At 36.1% G+C, this 22488-nt stretch overlaps 1 protein-coding gene across 4 annotated transcripts in view; it reads left to right on the top strand.

Moving 5' to 3' along the window:
- Positions 1-22488, top strand: part of PHKB (phosphorylase kinase regulatory subunit beta) — a 248296-nt gene that overhangs the window by 212126 nt on the left and 13682 nt on the right. For 2 of the 4 annotated variants that reach the window (XM_072632135.1, XM_072632134.1), the window contains 3 exons: positions 2029-2119; positions 4930-5132; positions 21510-21644. In XM_072632135.1, coding sequence (XP_072488236.1) covers positions 2029-2119; positions 4930-5132; positions 21510-21644 — 429 coding nt within the window. Of the gene's footprint in view, positions 1-815; positions 907-2028; positions 2120-4929; positions 5133-21509; positions 21645-22488 lie in introns of all 4 variants that reach the window. The other 2 variants (XM_072632137.1, XM_072632136.1) reach the window with 2 other exon arrangements.

A 22488-nucleotide genomic window follows, 5' to 3' on the forward strand; every position in this document is an offset into this window, starting at 1 on the left:
AGCTATGTTCCTTAACCTCTCTGGCCATCAGTTTTATCATTTATAAAATGAGCCAGCTGAAATGGATGAATTTTAAGAACTTTAACATTATAAGATTCATAACTGAGTGTGTATTGTTTCAGGGATGGGGGAGGAGAAGTAAAAGGGGAGGGTGGGAGGGATAGAATTTGGAACTCAAAACTTTTTTAAAATGTTAAAAAATTGTTTTAACATATAATTGGGGAAAATAATAATATATGTATGTGTGTGTGAATAATATTATAGGATTCAAATCTGCCCCCCACCCTTGGTGCTACTGACTACCCTGTTGATTTTTTCTAGTCTAGATGTCTTGTTTAGACATAGTTGTTTGCATGTTTTCTCCCCTATTAAACTGTGAGCTCTGAGAGTGGAGACAGTCTTTTGCCTTTCTTAGTATTGCCAGGACTTAGCACAGTGTTTGACACATAGTAAGAGCTTCATAAATGCTTGATGACTTCAGATGCGTTTTTTTTTAACCACTCATGAAATTACTATAAATCCAATGGCTAAACTTTCAGATTTTACCACGCTAATATTTTTGTTGGAGAAAAGTATTGTAGCCAAATGGATTTTGCTCATCAGATTTTAAATACAGGCCTGCTTATTTTTGATTGGATAAGACAAATCTTGCTTAATATCTTAAACCTTTTTTGTCACAAAATGAGAATTGTATTGATTTGGGGATGGGAGAAAATTGGCTAAACATTAGGGTACTGTTTTGTTTAGAAAGGCCAAATCTTAGAAATCTTATTTCTTTTATTTTCCCTTTGGTGGTTGTCCTCTGACCCACTTAGGTTGACGGTGCGCTATGGTGCTGCATTTACCCAGAAATTTTCTTCCTCTATAGCTCCCCACATTACTACTTTTTTGGTACATGGGAAACAGGTAAAACTGTGTGCAGATTGGAAAGTGATATTGCCTGACATGTGTGAGCTTATCTGCATTGAATGAAATAAATATATGTCCTTTGAAAATGCATTCTTCTCAGTCTTGTAGTGTGGTGGAGAGGACAGCCTTCTTCCCAGAAACAGAGATGAGGCTTGTTGTGTCACTAACTCCATTGGTTATTGGCACCTGTGTCCGTTCTCATTTCCTTTCAGTAAAGGCTCAGAAATTTACATGCTCCTTCCCATCAGGTAAGCTAGGTATAAATAACAGTCAGAGAATGATAAGCAGTTTAAAATCTAGTCCTTTACATTCTTTTGTTTTCTGAAATAGTTCTACATAGTTTTGCCTTTGAGAAGGAAGCAATTTTGTTTAACTCCTGTGTAGACTGTGGATTTGCACGCACATGCTTTAAACAAGAACAATATCTGTGCTTCCCATATTCTGAAGACTTTTCAGAAACTCTGAAATAGCAGGGGGAATCATTCCTTAATCCATTTTAGCACACCATTTAAAATAATTTTCAAACCAATTTTACCATTTGCAATAGCCATAATATTCATGATTGTGGTGAGGATGAGGAAGACACTAGAATCTCATTACAGTGCTATTCACTAGATCTACCTTGAACCTCATTCAAAGGGGATTAATTACTGAGATGCCCAAGAAAATTTATTACAAAGCAGCATAGCTTACAATGTTGTTCCCATGTCATAGGATCCCAAAATAACTTCATGAGACTCCATTGCCATTTTAAAATGAATTTTCTTTTGGAAAGTTAGAAAAGTTATTGATAGTATGTCCTTTATACATTAGCATGTATATAACACAAATGTAAAGTCTGGTTAAAAACATTTATTCTTAGCACAGCAGATTGATACAGAAAAGAAGTCAGCTAATTATGTGTACATATAACCTATAGTTTGTAAGTTCCGACTCTGCCCTCCATCCCCCCTATGATATGTACCCTAATGAATTCACATAATCCACTCTGATTTGTTTTGTGAGTGAAAAAAATACACCTCTTTAAATAGCCCCGTTTGGAGACTGTCCTCAAACATGACTTGAATCTATCAAAATAACATTTAACATCCAATGGGATTGCTTTCTTCTTTGCTCTAGGTCGGTTGTGCGCTGTGCAGCGAGTCTTTTAAGTAAAGTAGTGGACAGCCTTGCACCTTCAATTACTAATGTGTTAGTTCAGGGCAAACAGGTAAGTCTGCACTTTTAGACTCTAATCAAGGCCTCATCAAAGATGTTTCTGTTCAAAGTGTTTCCCTGGTTCTACTTTGAAAACCCTCAATGCCATACATCACAGTCCAGAGAATAAAATTAGTGGAAAATTTTCTGACCAGTTCTTTAAAAATAAGATAATATTTTTAAAGGCTCCTTAAGCAAAATCAATAATAATAAGAGTGTGTATATTAAATAGGTAGGTGATGTCCTTATCTCAGCCTAGCTCCTTTGGAGCTTTGACTTTTTCCTAGACTCCATATGGTGCACAAGCTGTCCTAATGCCAAATCAATCAAAAAAGAGTTTCTAGGTATGAAGGAACTGCCTTTGTTCAGATGGGCTAAAGGAACACAACAGCGGTACACAGTAGGAAGAAATTGCATGAGGATTGTGGCATGGAGAATGGCAACACTTTCTTCTGTTCAGCATTTGGCTTGCTTGGTCATGACAGTTTACTCACTTCCATTTTCTTATCTGGGAAAAATGTGTGCATTACTATACTTTTCTGCCAGTAAATACAGCAAATCATCAACCATGGTAAGGTTTTTGAGTCACTTTTTCAGCCACTTTTAACTCCCTGTGACTGAATCCGCCTAGAACCCACATCTCAGTTCTTATAATTAGTTTTATAAGTTTAAGTATTCGGGTCTTGATATCCAGCTCTTATAATATATTTGAATAATAACTACTTATTCTTTCTGATAACATATAACAAGAATTGAGTAGTATTGGCTTTCTATAACTATTCTTAAATAGCTCAAGTTACATTCACACATCTTATTGCCTCTGTATTTACAATATTCTTTATCAAGTAGCTAGGTCATATAGTGGATAGAGTATTGAATATGGATCCAGAAGTCTGAGTTCAAATTCAGCCTCAGACACTTAACACCTGATGTCTTACATGAGCAGCTACTTGACCTCTGCCTGATTTGGATTATTCATCTGCAAAATGTGGATAGTTACATTGCCTCCTTCCTAGGGTTGCTGTGAGGATAAAATAAGATATTTATAAAGTACTTTGCAAACCTTAAAATTCTCTGTGTTAGCTATTACTGTTGTTGTCATATAAAGCAAGCACTGTTATCCTCATTTGTTTGATAGGGAAAACTGAGGTACTTGGAAATGACTTGTCCAAAGTACTAACTGATGAAATCTAAATTTACTGCTGTACAATCCAATGCTCTTTTCACTAGAATTTGATGTCTTTCATAATAAATTAAAATGCCATAAGAAAATGAATGTTGATAGATAGTTGTTTTCCCCTTAGATTTTGATCCCTAAGTTATCATAAACTCATTAACTGTGATGTATGTGAAACACTAGAATGGCCTTTGGAGATCTTTGTACAGTCTCAAGAGGTTGTTTCTATCCTTTGATTCTTTAACAATTTCACAGAACTTCTGACTGTCATGAGGTTATTGTCTTGAGGCACTCCTCATGAAGCAAGAATGTTACTTTGAATATCTCTTATTGATAGCAGGAGGAAGGTAACCAACATCTACTTCTGGTATCCCACTATATAAAGCTTTGCTACAAAAATCTTTGCTCCCAGTTGGCTAAGCTTTTGACACTGATTAATTGATTGCATTTCAGCATCTTACATTGTAACTAAAGCTTTGGCACAGTGTTTTCAGTCCTAAAAGCAAGCAGGGATCCGAATGGAATGTTTTATTTTTTAGGTCAACTCACTCTAACCTGAGAATTGAAGGAACAGATTGAAATGAAGTGATTTTTTAGTCTTACTACTTCCACAGGGAATGATGTCTATATTGATTTTCCCGTTTAATAAAAGCAACAGCAGTTGAACTAATTACTAGCTACCATTTGTGATATAATAAATAGATGATGTTCAGTTTTCAGTCCAGTTACTTCTTTGGTGGGCCAAAAAGACTCCAGAATGCCTAAACTTCTTTCTCCCTCCCATCACTTGAAAAATCATAGTTTCCTTAGATACTATGTCTATTCGGTTCTGTTACCTTGACTCCTGATGTCATGTACTAGGTATAGGGTAGGGGCAAGGGAGATGGAGGTAAGGTTAGCAGTGGATTTTTATGTAGTAGTAGAAAACAGGATAGGAAGTGAGATCAAAGTATCATATAGTGCTCTTCATTAGGACTTTACTTTCTAAGACGTATTCTTTCCTATGTTTCTGTGTTACTTCTGTCACCTTGTCCTATAATTGAAAGATGAATTAGCAAGTATTTATTAATCACTGACAATGTTCCTAAAACTTTGCTACATTACACTGCTGCCTGTAAAAGAGATATCTGTCCATTAAGAGCCTACAGCCTTGTCTTTAGAAGATAACCTTTACATATGAGAAATCATATCAGAGCAACATAATATAGTTATTAATCAAGGGCTAAATTGTATGATCTAAGCCTTAAATATGACAAGAGGTCAGAGGAAGGTAGATGTCAATGCAAGCTAGAGAAATGGTAGGATCAAAGTACAATTCTTTATATATAATTTGGCAAGAGCAGTATAACAAATCTACCTAATAATTTATAGTACTAAATGCACTCAAGATAAAAAAAAAACAACACATTCTAACCTAAACCCTGTGTTCCCTTTGCTACCTTAAGTACACTTGTATTAGATCACTATTAGAGTTGCAGACTAGTCTTTGAGAACCCCTCCTATCAATAGCCCAAATAAATAAACTAAACTTAGCCTGCATCTTAGCTTGTACAGTGAAATTTAACCCAGACTGACTTTGATTTTTTTTTAATTTCATCTTTTAGTAGGCAGGGGCTTTTGACACTGATGTTTTAACTCATTCATAGGTAACTCTGGGGGCCTTTGGGCATGAAGAAGAGGTGATCTCTAATCCTTTGTCTCCAGGAGTGATTAAGAATATCATCTATTACAAATGTAATACACACGATGAAAGAGAAGCTGTCATTCAGCAGGAACTTGTCATTCATATCGGTTGGATCATATCTAATAATCCTGAACTATTTAGTGGCATGCTGAAAATACGAATTGGGTATGTAGAAGGCGCTTCTTTTTTATCAATGGGGTTGCTTAAGTTGGATGAGTCCTTTAATAAACTCTGCCATAAATATAGTAAGTTTTTGGCAGGTGCATCAACTCTTAGGCTATAAGGTCATTGTTTGGTTCTTTAAGTAAAAGTCATTGTTATGCAAGAAACATTTAACTCTCCAAATATACCTAATTAAAGCATAATTGGTGAGTTAGGGGGCACTTTACCCCAAGCATGTGAACACTTCCCCCAGTGTAATGGGTGAACGAGAACAATTTGTTCCAATGACCATGAAGCAGGCACTGTGGAGTGCTAAGAGCTTGGTCAGATGAGGACATCCACTGCATTCTGAGCCATTGCCATTCATTCTGACTTTTGTCTTGCCACTGGACTTTCATGACTCTGGAAGAGAGAGTGAGGCTGATGATTTTGTGCAATACTGCCTCACTTCAGTCCACTTCCATGGGCAAGTCAAGACATCGTCTGTGATGTCATTGATCCTCTAAGAAAATGTAGGATCAACAACAACAACAAGAATAACTCTGCTGGCAAGACCACATATCATAAGTTTAAATAACTATAAATTCTTGCAAAATACTTTAAACTATACTTTATCTCCATAGATACAATTTGATCCACCTCAGGAGGAGAATGTCTAGTTCAGTGATTCACTCATCACTCTCACAATAAGTGTGAGATCACTTAATAACTAATTGTGAATAGCTAATCACGTAGAGTCTGTGGAAGTTTGGAGGTTTTCACTGAGGAAGGGAAGGAAGCAGGTTAGAAGTATGATCCTTTTATGTCTTTACTGCTTTCACTTTGCATGAGTATCTTTAAGACACTGAGCCTTGGGTTCTTGTCAGAAATTAAAGTTAGTCAAAGAAGGTTTTGTTGATGTTGAATCTTTTCATCAAAAAATTCTGCTTCCTTTTTAATGAGGGTAATTTGCCCATGTACATTAAAAACTAGTGTCTATTTCCCAGAAAAGCTTAATTAATTATTTATATTACTTTATAAGATTAACTAGGAAAAATATATTTGTGGGTACCTATAATGCATTTTATTTCCTATTCTTCTCTTTGTTTTATTCTGGTGGGGAAAAACATTACTATTCTCCCTCAGTATAGAACATAACCTTCATCCTTATGCCCATTAAAATTTTTTCCTTGAAGATGTAGAGACATTTAAAATCACATTTAAGAACAGTAGGTTCCATCTTGATATATTCAGACCTGTTTATTTCAGGCTTTTCAATTCTAACCTCTTGACCACATAGTAGGATATTACAGCTAAAAAAATACTTTATTACCATAGTAAAACATTTCTCTGAGACAAGCTGTAAAGTATAAGTTACTATTCCAAGGTGCATACTGTGTAATGAGTGTTATAATTAGGAGGTCCTCTGAAGATGTGAGTCATTCTACTAGAGCCTTAAACAAAGCTTTATAGTCAAGGTTAACAGTTTTCCAAGATTTTATGATGCCATATTTTTTCAGTCCCTAGCAATTTTACCTTTATTGCTGATCCAACTTTTTGAGGCTTAATTTATATCCTTTTTATCAGCTATACCCTCCTTTCTTAAATCACAAAATTTGACCTAAAGCTTCCTAGACTTCATGGGGACAATATATGTTTAGCATATTCAAAAAATAGTTTCCCTACTGTTTTATTTCTTCTCTTCAGTATTCACTGTTTGCTTATCATAAGAAATATTACTTCTTTCCATTAAATACTGTGCCACCAAAAACATAAATGTCAGTTTTGTAGCATATGACTTGGTATTTATCTATAGTAGAGAAACCTCATCATGGGAAAATTTACTGAAAGCCTTAAATTTTCATTGTCCTGAAGTTCATCTTAGAATTAATTTTTTGCTTTATGTTCCCATTGTTCAAATAAACAGTAATAGCCTCTGACCCTCCTTTTTATGTATGTGTCCTGGAATATCTTTAGCAGTTTAATGGTGGATTCTGCTAATAATAACCTGTAGCATTTGTAGGTGAAAACCAGCCTGGTTGTGTGTATGCAGATTTATTTTTAAATGGAGACAACTCAAGATAATGAGATCAATTGAAGCAAAGAACTATAGCTAAATAACTCCAGTCTCTTCTAGTGCTTAGCATAGTCCTGATGTTCCTATGATGATAATCATCCTATATCCTAAAGACTCCTAAGTCTTCTCATCTTCTCCATTACTGCAATATAATGAATTTGAGTACTTTCCTTTTTCTCTATAGCTGACCCTTCATATACATATTATCTGTCCCACAATTAAGAGTGTGGACTCCTTGAAGACAGGGTTCATTCTGCATTTTCTTTTTGTATTTGCAGTTCTTGGTACAGTATTTATTACATGGTAACCACTTAATAAATTTTTTAAAAAATTCATTCATTAGCATAGAATCTCAGGGAATGATGAGGTCTTAGAGCTTATCTAGTAAACATTTTTCCTGAATAGAATTCTCCTCTACAGCATCTTTGATGAGTGGTCATCTAGCCTTCACTTAAATTACTTAAATCACTTAAAGATCTCTAATGACATAGAAGCAGAAGAGGACATGCACAGAATTTAAGTTTTTAGAAATCACAGACTCTGAGACTTGTAAAGGACCTTGGAGATCATCAAGTCAAATCCATGCCTGATCAGAATTCCCCTCGAGATCATTCTTAGAAAGTTGCCTATCTTCTGAAACAGCCTACCCTAATTTTATAGAGCTCTAGTTGACAGGAAGTTTTCTTATTATCAAGCCAAAATTTCCCCTCCCAACCCAGCTTCTCCCCATTGCTCTTAGTTCTCTCCTCTGGGATGCAGTAGAATAAACTTAATCCCTCTTACATATAACAGTTCATACTACTGTCACATATCCTCTAACTCTCCCATACTCAATATTAAATGTCCCTAATTACTTAAATAAATCCTCATGTGGTATGTTCTCTAGTCTCTTCACCATATTAGTTGACATATTTTGGAAATGCTTCTGTCTATCCATGTTCTCTTTAAACTGTAATGAACAAAACTGAACAAAGTACTACAGTTTGGGTCTGACCAAGAGAAAATAATATGGAACTGTTCCCTCCCAGAATGATCTGGATATTATGCCTCTCAATTCAGTATAGATTATTACTAGTTTTTGGGGATACCATATTTGTATTAAATATGTAGCCCACTAAAATCTCATGATCTTTTTCCGTGAGCAGCTGGGTGATCCAGTGGGTGAAGTGATCAACCTATGGTCAAGAAGAACTCAATTCAAATCTAGCTTCAGACACTTAGTAGCTCTTTGACTTTAGGCAAGTCACTAAACCTCTGTTTGCTTCCCTTTTCTAATCTGTAAAATGGGGATTATATCAGCATTTACCTCACAGAGTTGTGTAAAGATCAAATGAGATATTTGTAAAGCCCTTAGCATAGTGCCTGGCATGCAGTAGTTATTATATAAATGCTTATTCTCTCTCCCCCTCCCCACCAGAAACTGATTAATTCTGTGGTAGTACGTAGTCTAGATCAGAGAAAGGAGAGAGAATCCTGGAGATAATGGTTCAGGGGGGAGACAGTGAAGGTGGCAGAAGTGAAGTAGGAGTGGAAATGAGGAGTGAATGTGAACGGCATCATGAAGGAAGACTTAGCAAGAAATGAATGAATCAATAGCACAAGAAAGAAGAGTCAAGGAATAAATATACATTCAATACTTCATTCATGGGTCATTGAACTGGAAGGAAGCTATAGAGGTCATTTAGCCCAACCTCCTTATTTTACAAAAAGAGGACACTGTAGTTCAAATAAATAAGTGAATGACCTAGGGAAACACAGCTGTTAGGCTGTACAGTTGGGATTTGAACTTGCTACTTCTGACTCCAAAGTCACTTATTGTATTATACACAGTATAGTGAACCTATCCATATCACTAAGCACCCCAACATACACAGGGGGACTTGCTACCACAGGTTCTTAGATCTGTATTCATAGAAGGAAAGGCAACTTTTGAGGAATTAACAATCACTTTAATCAAACAAAGGTATCAGAGAAAATCAAAGTCAAAATTTCAGAGAAATGAAAAATCAACAGACAGTGCTTCCAAACTGCCTGACCACTAACATACATACTTGTTTACTAGAGAGGGAAGCACCAACATCTGAGTTTTCAAAAAGTTGGGGGAAGGAGAGAGTGGAGGAGCTGCTTAGTGGCTTCCTGGAGTCTCATCTGGCACACAGACCTTCTTCCAAAAACTAAGCCCCCAAAGTAAAACTTCGCCCTCAAAGTATTTATACACTTTTTAAAGCCAGAGAACATAACCCCCTGACCCTGTGCCTCAATAGAGAAAGCAAACGGTACTTGAGACCCTCCTACAAAACAACTCCCCTAATCAAACTTCCCACCATGGGCAGGCCCATCAATGGGTGGAAGAGATCTTCCCCAATCACATTATTCAATCAGAGGCACTTTTTAGTAAAACAAAAACAGCAAAAGATCCTAATTTGATTGCCATTACACTACCTCAAAGAGTTTGCCTATAGATAGTTTTATTGAATTAAGGATGCAAGTTCTCCTTTTTTAATAATAATTAGAGCATGAGAAACTATGATAGTCAATCATTTTAGTAATTGGTTTGAGCCATGTGAGCAGTCTTTGGAAATGGAACAAGGGAAAACACCAAAACTCCATCTATAAAAGTCCAGCATAACAAAACTTGTCCTCTGAAGAAATACCAAAGAAACAACTTGAATTTGTACAGATGCTAAGCTTCTTCATTTGTGCAGCCTTGATAATGCGTCATCATGATAGCGCAGAAGACAAAAAACATACACAAAGCAGAGAGTATATTGCAGCACTTTTTTCCTTTCACTGATTTATGTGATGATGGAATACTTTCAGGCACAAAGGAGACCAAGGTCTGATTGCTTCCTGGTATATGTAGAAAAATATTCATCTCCTTGACACTTTAGGAGCACAAAGAGCTACATACTTTTTAAAAACACCTTTTTAGCTGTTCATACAATGACTCTTTCTATGGGAAACAGGTCCAAGTACTGCTTCTTCTGTACTTATGGTCTTTTCACAACAATTTCAGTTTAATCATGTATTATTTCATATCATTCCTTAGTTCCATATATGTTTGTTTTGTGTCTTCAACTTAGACTATAAACTCCTTGAGGAAAACTTCTGCACCGTTGTGTTTCCTATAACACCTAGCGCAGATATGGGAATTAATTAGGTTCTCAATAAATAAAAGTTGCTGTGAGGTGAGAGAGTCTAAATCTCCCCACACCAAGGCCAAAGAAATAAATTCAAGGCTGAAAGAATGGAACATGTATCCCTGAAGTTCACCAAAGTAATGCAGATGTAATTTAGAAGTCCTTAAATCATTTTCTTATGCATTACAAGGATTATATTCTATTAAGATTTTGAAAAATAAGAGATTTGCGAGGAATAGGATTATTTTTTTGTAGAGTTATAGAGCAGATATGAATGCCTTGATCCCTCAGTATTGTCATGTTGCCTTTGTAATGGATTTCCTTTTTGTATAGTTGTTCTGACCCAGTCTCTACTATATTTTTAAATTCTCATTCCTACTTCCTGACACAGCACTGAGGACTAAGATGTTAGAGTCTAAATATGCTGACCTGATTTTCATCATTGAAAGACAATGGCTAGAGTAACAGCTTGGACTTTCTACAGTGCTCCTACCAAACCCAGCCAAATACCTGTAAAAAAGGGGCTCTAAACAAATTCTGGAGCTGCAGAACCCACAAAATGACAGAATGAAGCAAATCTCCAGCCCAAAATAGCCTGGAAGGTCACAGGGAAGTGTCTATTGCACCACGCTGGGAGCAGAGCATAGTTCAGTGTGGGCCACTAGTGCACAGAAGGGACTGAGCAGGCCTTAGGGGGACTAAATGTCTCATACCTGTGGTGGTTTCCAGACTTCATGATTGCGAAATACTGAGGATAATTTAGAAGGGCAGTGGAAAAAGCCTGTGGGACCAGTGCAGGAGAGTGAAGTGGTCTGGCCCCAACCCCAGAGTTTCTGAGGAGGGAGGTGGTAGAGAAACCGGCAGCAGCCGCAGCAGCCACAGCAGCTGCGGGAGCAGCTGCAGCCATTGTTTCTGGAGTTCTAGGCCTACAGATTGTAGGGAGATCAACAGGCTGACAGTATAGCTCCTAACCCCTACTGGAAGAAGAGAACTACCTTGACAAAGAGCTCAAAAGTCAAGTAATTGACTGAGGAAATGAGCAAAAACTGGAAAAAGAATCAGATTATAGAATCTTACTTTGGTGACAAGGAAGACCAAAACATACAAACAGAAGACAACAGAGTCAAAGCTCCTCCATCCAAAGCCTCCAAAAAAAATATAAATTGGTCTCAGGCCATGGAAGAGCTCAAAAGGATTTTGAAAATCAAGTAAGAGAAGTAGAGCAAAAATTGGGAAGAGAAATGAGAGTGATGCAAGAAAATCATGAAAATGAGTCAACTGCTTGCTAAAGGAGACCCAAAAAAATGCTGAAGAAAATAACACTTCAAAAAATAGGCTAACCCAAATGGCAAAAGAGATCCAAAAAGCCAATGAGGAGAAGAATGCCCTATAAAGCAGAATTGGCCAGATGGAAAAGGAGGTCCAAAAGCTCACTGAAGAGAATAATTCCTGAAAGATTAGAATGGAGCAGATGGAGGCCAATGACTTTATGAAAAATCAAGAAATTATAAGACAAAACCAAAGGAATGAAAAAATAGAAGACAATGTGAAGTATCTCATTGGAAAAACAACTGACCTGGAAAATAAATCTAGAAGGGACAATTTAACAATTATGAGACTACCTGAAAGCCATGATCAGAAAAAGAGCCTACACATCATCTTTCAAGAAATTATCAAGGAAAACTGCCCTAATATTCTAGAACCACAGGGTGAAATGAATATTGAAAGAATTCACTGATCACCTCCTGAAAGAGATCCCAAAAGAAAAACTCCTAGGAGTTTAGCCAAATTCCAGAATTCCCATGTCGAGGAGAAAATATTGCAAGCAGTCAGAAAGAAACAATTCAAGTATTGTGGAAATACAATCAGGGTAACACAAGAATATAGCAGCCTCTACATTAAGGGATCAAAGGGCTTGGAATATGATATTCCAAAAGTCAAAGGAGCTAGATTAAAACCAAGAATCACCTGCCCAGCAAAACTGAGCATAATATTTCAGGGGAAAAAATGGTCATTCAATGAAATAGAGGACTTTCAAGCATTCTTGATGAAAAAACCAGAGCTGAATAGGGAATTTGACTTTCAAACACAATTATCAAGAGAAGCGTGAAAAGGTAAACAGGAAAGAGAAATCATAAGGCACTTACTAAAATTGAACTATTTACATTCCTACATGGAAAGATAATATTGGTAACTCTTGAGACTTTTCTCAGTATTTGGATAGTTGGAGGGATTATATGCATATAGACTGAGGGCACAGGGTGAGTTGAATAGGAAGGGATGATATCTAAAATATTAAATTCAGGGGTGAGAGAGGAATATATTGAGAGGAGAAAGGGAGAAATGGAATGGAACAAATTGTCTCTCACATAAAAGAGGCAAGAAAAAGCTTTTCAATGGAGGGGAAAAGAGGGAGGTGAGAGGGAAAAAATGAAGCTTACTGTCATCACATTCGACTTCAGGAGGGAATAACAAGCATACTCAATTTGGTATGAAAATCTATCTTACATTACAGGAAAGTATCAGGGAAGGGGATAAGTCGGGTGTGGGGGATGATAGAAGGGAGGGCAAATGGGAGGAGGGGGTAGTTAGAAGTAAACACTTTTGGGGAGGGACACGGTCCAAAGAGAGAATAAAAAAGGGGGGACAGGATAGGATAGAGGGCAATATAGTAAGTATTACACAACATGACTTTTATGGAAATCTTTCGCATAACTACACAAATATAACCTATATTGAATTGCTTGCCTTCTCAGTGGGGATGAGAGGAGACGGAGGAAAGAAGAGAAGTTGAAACTCAAAGTTTTAAAAACAAATATTAAAAATTGTTTTTACATGCAGCTGGGATATAAGAAATACAGATAATGGGGTATGGAGATCTATTTTGCCCTATAAGAAAATAGAGGAGATGAGGATAAGGGAAGGGAGTATGGGTGTGATAGAAGGAGGGCAGATTGGGGGAAGGGGTAATTGGAATACACGGTGTCTTGGGGTGGGTGGAGGGGAGAGATGGGGAGAAAATTTGGAACCTGAAATCTTGTGGAAATGAATGTTGCAACCTAAAAATAAATGAATTTTTTAAAAAAAAGATGACTGTAAAAATGCCAGCAGTCCTACTTCATTTTTTCATGAGTTTTTTGTTGTCCTCCCTCTATTTTCATCTATAAATGTGCTTGGTATGGCTTGCCTTACACAGATTTCACTCCAATTCACTGTTCAGAACTTTCTGCAGACTCATTTCCCCTCTTCACCACTTCTTAATGTTTGTTTGCTTGTTTTTTAAAATAATACTCTTAATTTTGCAGCTGTATCTACATAACAACCTGAGATTTGTGTGTTATTATGGATCTGTTTGTCTGTTGTTGAATAAAAATTTGTTTGGGAGTTTGGAAGTAAAGGTTGAGTAAGGTATCTCATAACTGTTTCAAGGTCAGTATTACTTCAACTTGTTGACTAGGCAAGTATAAATAGCCTAAGGGCTTGTATTACTATTCTAAGTCCCTGCAAATGGATCCTTTCTGAGTTAATATCAGTAGGTGACTTTTAGTACATAAGGCACAGAGCACATATAAGCACACAAGTTGCTATAATTATATATATAAAATTGGTATAACAAGGAATATGAAGTGGATACAGGCCACAGGAAACTAAATCTGCTATTGACAACTACCTTGAATTTCTAAAGGGAAGTCCTTTAACTCAACTCCCCAGAAAGGGAATTCATAATATATAGAGTATTTAGAGTTGGAAGGAATCTTAGAAGTCATCTAATTCAAATCAAACATTATTCAGATAAGAAGCCCCAGTTTTCTTGATTCTAAATCCTTTTCTCTTTCTACTGCATCTTGATGCCTTCCCTGCTATCTAGTAGTTTAATTCTTTGGATGAACAGTCTAGGTTTTGGAAGTATCAGGTTCATATCCTTTTTACAAGGATATTTGATAAGCAGATGTTATGCCCTCTGGCTTGAAATCTAGACAGTCTAGGGGAATAAGAGAAGAATCCAAACACAATGGTAGGGACCATAAGAAAAAAAAGCTTTTCTAAGCCAGTCATGTGGCCATGAAGACAAATCACTTTCTCCACATTATGAGATGTTCAAAAACATATCCATTATTTGATCACCTTTGTCCTATATAGCAATTTAGGGAATCATTATTATCACCCTTTGGGGGATTTGAATTACTCTTCCTTGGAAAAGAGAAAAAGATGGCTCATTGGATAAAGCACTGGGCCTGGAGTCCAGAAGATCTGAGTTCAAATGTGGCCTCAGACACTTACTAGCTGTGTGACCCTGGGCAAATCACTTAATCTGTTTTTGCCTTAATCCACTGGAGAAGGAAATGGCAAACTAGTCCAATATCTTTGCCAAGAAGATCCTCATTTGGGGTCATAAAAAGTAGACACAACTGAACAACAGCACCTTGGAAAAGGAAAAATTTATTTTTGTATCTCCTACCTGAATCTATTAATTTTTCCTTTCATTTAATCCTTACATTTCTGTTAAATTACTTCAGTGCCTAATAATTTACTTATGATCATTAATACATGTTTAACATAACTACTTCTAAAAGTCACCTTGAAATTATACTCAAATGATTTTGAAAATCGGCCTCAAAATGGTAGCCAAATTATTCATGAACAGACCTCTGTGTAGCCAAGTTCCTCATGAATTATTTAATCTTCGTTTTTGCTTATGTTAGTCCTATACAAATCACTATGATTCTATGACGATTAGAAATTAAGACTGTTAGAAAATAGACTTTTCTCTTCCTTGTAGTGCCATAGAGCACTTACATTACATTAGTTTGTTACATTAGTTACATTAGTTTGTCTTTTCTGTAATAATCTCTCTTTCAGCAGGTTAAAGGACTGCTTGCTTGGTCAGATTTGAATGTTGTATTCCTCACAAAGTACTAATAACTGCCATTAGGAAAGGATAAGTACAAATCCTTAAAGTTCTAGTTTCATAGTATTATATTTAACTTGATCATAATGTTATGAATCTGTGAGGGATTTTACCTGCAGAGTGTGTGTGTCTGTGCGTGAGCGTGTGTGTGTGTGTGTGTGTGTGTGTGTGTGTGTGTGTGTGTGTGTGTGTGTGTGTGTGTGTGTGTGTGTGTAAAATGCCCTTCTGCTTATTTATATCACCTGCCCCCTCCATCACTTTTAAACCAATAACTCTACTCCTATTCTTTTTTTTTCCCCAAGGTTAATCCAGTGGATTCAATTTTCTAAACTTTACCACCATCAACCACTCCACTGAGCAAAATTAACCTTCTCACAGGAATAGTAGTCTAGACTGATAATGATTTGATTTGGTGTCTCATTATTGATTTGTACGCCAGCTTTCATGTTGAAAGAAATCAAGTCCTTGACAGGCCCATTACTGTAAAGGCCTCCAATCAACTGATTTCTCCCACAGGTCTGTCACTCAGGTTTTAGTAGAAGATCCTTCTGAGGGTTTATTTTATCAGCCATTTTCATCTCTGCTTTTCATTCTGCTTTAAGCATCGCATGTAAGCAATCATGAAGCAGAAATGCCTTCTACATTGATGCCCCAATCTGCATCTGTGACAATTGACTTCTAGAGAAGGTCATTGAATATCATTATTTCACATTTCTTCTGCTATTTGAGGCTAATGAGGTCTCTTCCTTTTTTTTAATAGTATAAAAGAATTGAAAGAAATCTTAGAAAACTATCTGTTCCAAACAATTCCTGACCAAGAATATTTTCTACAAAGTTCCCATGTTATCATTCAGTCTATGCCTGAATATATTCCTTAACTATCTCTGAAACAACCTGGCACACTCTGAAATATCTCTGTTTGGGAAGTTTTTCATGAAGAAAAAAAAAGTCCACCCTTTCCTTTTTCCTCCATCCATTGTTCTTAATTTTGCCCTCTGAGTCCAAGCAGAATGAATTAGAGGAGGGGAACAACTGTTTATTAAGCACCTACTATATACTTAGCGATTGTGCTAAGCACTTTACAAATATTATTTTATTCTTATCCCTTTTTAAAATTTGACTGTCCTCAAATTCTTGAAATATATCCCAAAGCTATCATGTATCCCTAAATGTTTTCTTCTTTGGGCCAAATCTCCCCAGTTCCGTCAGTGAATTCTTATATGGGATGGCCTACAGTCCTTCATCATTCTAGCTTCCATCATCAGTACATAAAATATGGCAACTAGAGCTATCTGATTATGGTCTGACCCAAGGGAGAATACAGTGAAACTATTGCCATATTCATTCAGAAGGCTCTTACCTCAATGCAGCCTAGGATAGTATCCATTTTTTGACTTCCTCATATTGACTGCAATCCACGAAAATACTCAGATATTTTTCATACAGTTATCTAACCATACTCCCTTCATCTTGTACTTTTGAACATAAATATAGAACTTTGAACTTAATACTATTAAATTTCATTTCATTAATTTTGGCCCATTTTTCTATAACCCATTAATGTATTTATGGATCATGACTTCATCATATTGTGTTAGCTATTCCTCACAGCTTGATGCCACTGTCACCAATATTATATTGGAAATCTTAGCAATAGCAATAAGAAAAGAAAAAAAAAGGAGTCATACTAAGAAATGAAGTAATAAAAGTAATCTCTTTTTGCAGATGATGTGATGATCTACTGGGAAAATCCCAAAGACTCAACTAAAAAAGTTAGGTAAAACAATAATTTTAGCAAAGTTGCAGGATCCAAAGTAAATCCACACAAATTATCAGCATTCCTCTTAGTAGGATAGATATCTTTATAGGAATAAGGCTATCATTTTCATTTTCAAGCAAAAAGAAAGAGAGCATAATTGTCATTCTAAGTCCGTATCAACTTACCTTTTCTTCTTAGTACCATGTTTCTGATATTCTTAAAAGACCTATGTTTCTAACCTTTGATATGAAAAAAATAATGGACATATCCTAATTCTGTCTTGTAATCATCAGCTCCAGTGATGGGATGTATGAGCCTTTGATCCCTAACTGGTGCATAAAGCTCTATCTGCCTAGTCACATTACCTCTTTCTCATTATTCATATATGAATCAGGGAGTAAACAACTTTCTTTATCCTAAATTCACCATGACAAAAATGCATGTGATAACTCTTATCCCCCAACACATAATCTGTCATCCAATTACACTGACCTCCTTGCTACTTCTCAAACAAGACCTTCTTAACTCTTGATATTTTCACTAGCTGTATCTCATGTCTGGAGGGCTCTCCTTTGCATCTCTGTCTCTTAGTCTTCCCTGGCTTCCTTCAAAACATATCTTAAATCCATCTTCTACAGGAATCTTTTCTTGACCCCTCTTAATTCCAAAGCCTTCCCTCTGCTGATGATTTCCAATTTATCTTGTGTATAACTTGTTTAAAAATAGTTGTTTACATGTTATTTTCTTCATTTTGTTTGTGACTTCCTTAAGAGCAGGGACTATTCTTTTGGTATGTCTTTCTTTTTATCCTTAGTGCTTAGCACACTTCCTGGAATATTCAACTGTTTCAGTCGTGTCTGACTCTTTGTGACCTCATTTGTAGTTTTCTTGGTAAAAGATACTAGAATGATTTACCATTTCCTTCTCCAACTCATTTTATAGATAAGGAAATGGAGGCAAATAGGGTTAAGTGACTTGCTTAGAGTCACACAGCTAGTCAGTGTCTGAAGCCAGATTTGAACTTACAAAGATGAGTCTTCCTGACTTCAGGTCTGGAACTTCATTCAGTGCACCTCCTAGCTTCCCAAATAGTACATAGTACTAGGCACATAGCACATACTTAATAAATATTTGTTGACTATCTGCTTATTTAATATCAAACTGAAGAAATCTGTCTTACTGACATCCAGCTGATCATTAAAAAATATTTTGGGTCTGTGGATCAGCTCTGCAGTTTTAGACATTTTCCAAAAAGTATTGACTGTTCTAGTTTACTGATAGTGTCAGACTTCCAGGTACTATATTTTATTCCTTGACTGGGGCTTGTGGGGAAAATTGCATGTACATTTATCTTTGCCAGAACTCATAGCAAGAGAATTTTTTGACTGGTACCCTTATTTCCTAAGTCTGTGAAGTAATACTAATGTACCTCTTTACACTTTTAAAGCAGTGCTGAGGAATTCATTGTCCTCCAGTGAAGCCTTAATACTTGTAAAAGTTGGTTTGGTCACAAGTATGTGATTGCCACTTTTTCATTTGATTATTAGCAAGTAAGCATATCTTTGCCTTTCTAGGCAGGCTGAATTCAGCAGAAAGTGACCTATGGATCACCTTTATTCTTCCTGCCCACCTCCTTTACTTTTTAAAATCCTTCTTTGGCATTAAGTGCTCTCCCCCTAGACTTGCCTGCCTAGTCTGATGGTGTGACCTTGTCAGTAGGAGTGAATATAAGTGGTCAGGCAAAGCCACTGCTGCATATCTTCATTAATGGTCTCCATAACTCCTTAAATGATTTTGATTGTCACATTTATCTCTACTTAGTTATTCACCTTCTTCAGGCCTTTGAGTCTTACTTGAGCAACTGGAATTGTGTCATGCTGCAGGCTATTTCATTTTTTTACCTCAAAATTTATTGCCAGATTATAGTTATATCCTGTTTAAAAGTGCCACTTTAGCCATCCTTTCTTTAATTGATATTTAAATAATGATCAGATCTAAATTCAGATGGAAGTGATTTCATAAGCAACAAAATGGAGAGAAATCCAATGAAAAGGTGCCTAAGATGTATTTCTTCTAGATTGACATCTCCAAAGGTGATGTGACTCTTCCCTGTTAGACGATTAGATATTATTCTGACAAATGTCAAATCCATTTATGCTCAGGTGGATGAAAATTACCATTTACAAAATAATTCAAAAACATATGCTGGTCATTTGTCATCATTATATTTATGAGACTTTGCTCAATATTATTTATTCAATAAGAAATTATTAAGTGCTTATTATATGCAAAATACATTGCTAAACAATGGGGATACAGAAACAAATATGGAAAAAATTTCAGCCTAAACTGACAAAATTTTATACATTGAAAAAAGAGAATTGAAATTTCTCCCTTCGTATCTTTCACCCTCTTATGCATGGCAGTGGAAATTGTCAAAGAAATGTGATGAACCATTTTGTTTTATTAATGAGTAACTGGTGGGAGGCATTTAAACATAAAAAGGTTGCCTATTTTTAAAAATGGTGATTTTTGAAGCTCTTTCAATTTGGATAATTAAGGGAAGGCTCACATTCAGCACTCATAAAGCATTACTCCAAATCATACCTCCAGAAGATCAAGTGTAAATTAACTCAAAGCTAATTGAAGAGTAAGCAGAAAACTTCATTCTCTGTTTAGTCTTAAAAGCAAAGATCAGGTGATTCAATTCACAGATAAGAGCCATTGAGTGGACAATTTCATTTTAAGTGCTAAAGAGTCATGGAAACAGTATCTGAGCTAATTTCATGATCAACTTTAGCACAAGGGCCCTTAAAACAATTATTTCCTCGTATTTTTATATACTTGTGCAGTGCCTCAGTTAAATATGGTGAGCAATAAAAAAGATGAACAGATGAAAAAGCCCTTCATCTTTACCAATAATATGGATCTGATCCCTTCTTTATCCTTCAGTTCTTTGAAAAAGTGATGTATTTCATGTGTTTGTTTTTATTGGTAAAATGGTAAGTCTTAAACCTAATAAAGAAGTGTTGGGGTACTCTACATCACTGGTGTTCCCCCTTCTCTTTCTTGTGAATTTGCTCTTTTCTTTCCTAAGTATATTTCTTCTCTTAAGCACATATTCACTTAACCCCTTAATTTTTTTTTTTTTTGCTTACAAATATTTCATTGTCCTTAGAACTATTGTCTTCATTTCTAATATTTTTTGGTTATTTATTTAGTCCTAGGAAATGTGTGGAACAAAGAGGTGCTTCTTGTGGGATTTGGTCCCTGTATGCCCACTTCTAACTTGTACTGTAGCTATCACCGCCACACTGCCACATTAGATTTTTATCAGTTCTAAATAGTCTAAATAGCTTTGAGGGAAGTGAAAGTTCTTATGTAAGCCAGTGGTTGCATTAGAAGCTTGAATGGACAAAGGGAAAAGATATAATTTTTTTTTAATCCTTTATTTACCTTAGGCACATTTTTTTTCTTTCCTCTTCTTATTTTACCAAGGTAAATATAATGACATATCTAGGGAATACTTGTTAATTCTTTAATGTCTTAGCTGAGTGTTGTTCCCTATATTTAGTAAGGGAGCAAAGTAGAAGCTTAAGAAAACTGAATTCATTTACAGATGACCTGGTGTCACTCTTTATCTGTGATTCATTACATAGTGAAGGATTTCGGCAAAAAAAAAAATATGCATTTGGCATAAAAGAGAAGTTCTCCAGTTTACTTTTAATGGTTTATAGAATTTGACTTACCCGAGGCACTGTGGGACTCCAGAGCTTTCTTTGTTTTATATAGCTAGTATTCCAAATTTCTTCACCAAAATGCAGTAAAATGAAAGAAATGAAATGAAATCTCCAAGAATGCATTTCAGAGGCCTTTCTAGCATTAAACCATAAACCCATTTATACATAAAATAATTAAATGCCTTTGTTCTTCTGAAATCTACTAGTAAAATGTCTTCTCTAATATATCAGAATAATTAAGCCATAACTGATTCCATCCCTTTATTGCAAAGACAAGCATTCTTTTTCTTATTTCAATTTTTGTTCCCTTTCAACTTCTGCAGTGGAAGAGGAAATATGTGAAGCATGTGTGCACTCCCTGGGAAAGGAACATTTACATCAATTTCATCTCATGATCTATTTTCAAAATGAATTGTTTATGCACTGCTCATTTTTGGTGCATGCCCAATGTATAAAATATAGTGTGACATCTATTCCTATAATGTAAAATTGGCATAATTTCCCTTAATAAAAAAACCCCACATATTTGCCATTACTACTGTTTTGCACCTAAAACAGCATGAGCTAGAGCAGACCCCATTTCTTCAGATCTGGTGATATCAAATTATCTTGATAAAAATAATTTTGCTAATGATCTGAGAAGTCAACTTATCATTTTCCTGATATGCCTTTTAGCAGTGCAGGACTGTTTAGGTTATTCCCAAAAATGACTATGAGATGATTTTTTTTAATCTAAGCCTTTTTTTAAAAAAAATATGTTATCTATTGTGTTTCAGGTGGATTATCCATGCTATGAAGTACGAACTACAGATTCGTGGAGGGGGCACGGCAGCCTTGGACTTATACCAGCTGTCACCTAGTGAAGTTAAACAACTTCTCTTAGATATTCTCCAGCCTCAGCAGAATGGAAGGTAAAAAGTGAAGTCAAGTCAGCATACATTTATTAAGTTCCTACTATGTGTCAGGCACTGTGCAGAGCACTGGGGGCAGAAAGAAGGGCAGAAAACAATTTATGTTCTGAAAGATCTCACAGGCTAATGAGGGAGACAACATTCAAATTACTGTATACAAACAAGCAATATATAACATAAATTGAAAATAATCAACAGAGGGAAGGCATTAGCATTAAAGGAGATCAGGAGTAATCTTCTTGTGAAAGGTGAAGTTTTATCTGGGACTTTGAGAAAGCCAGGGAAGAAAGAAATATAGATGAGAAGAGAGAAAATTCTAGGCATGAGGGATAACTGGTGAAAATGCCCAGATTAGGGACCTGTCTTGTTTGAGGAATAGCAAAGAAGCTAATATTGGGCAATACGATAGAGATGGGCACAGTAGCTAGAGCACCAAGTCTGGAGTCAGGAAGCCCTGAATTTAAATCCAGCTTCAGACACTTACTAGCTATGGGACCCTGGGCAACTCACTTAAGCCTCTTTGCCTCAGTTTCCTCACCTGTAAAATAAACTGGAGAAGGAAATGGCAAACCATTCTAGTATCTCTGCCAAGAAAAGCCCAAATAGGATCACAAAGAGTTGGTCATGACTGACAGCAATTAAACAGCAACAAAGAAGCCAATGTTAATAGATCATAAGAGCATGTAAGGTGTAAAAAGACAGTGATTCTAGGAAGGGGTCAGGTATGAAGAACTTTAAAAGGCAAACTAACGATACTATATTTGAGATATATATAGTCATCCCTTCTACATCACAGAGGTTAGGGGTGTGGTGCCCTCATGATCTAGAAAATCTGCATAAAGTA

This window comes from Notamacropus eugenii, chromosome 1, assembly GCF_028372415.1.
Source record: "Notamacropus eugenii isolate mMacEug1 chromosome 1, mMacEug1.pri_v2, whole genome shotgun sequence".
Classification (NCBI taxonomy): Eukaryota; Metazoa; Chordata; class Mammalia; order Diprotodontia; family Macropodidae; genus Notamacropus; species Notamacropus eugenii.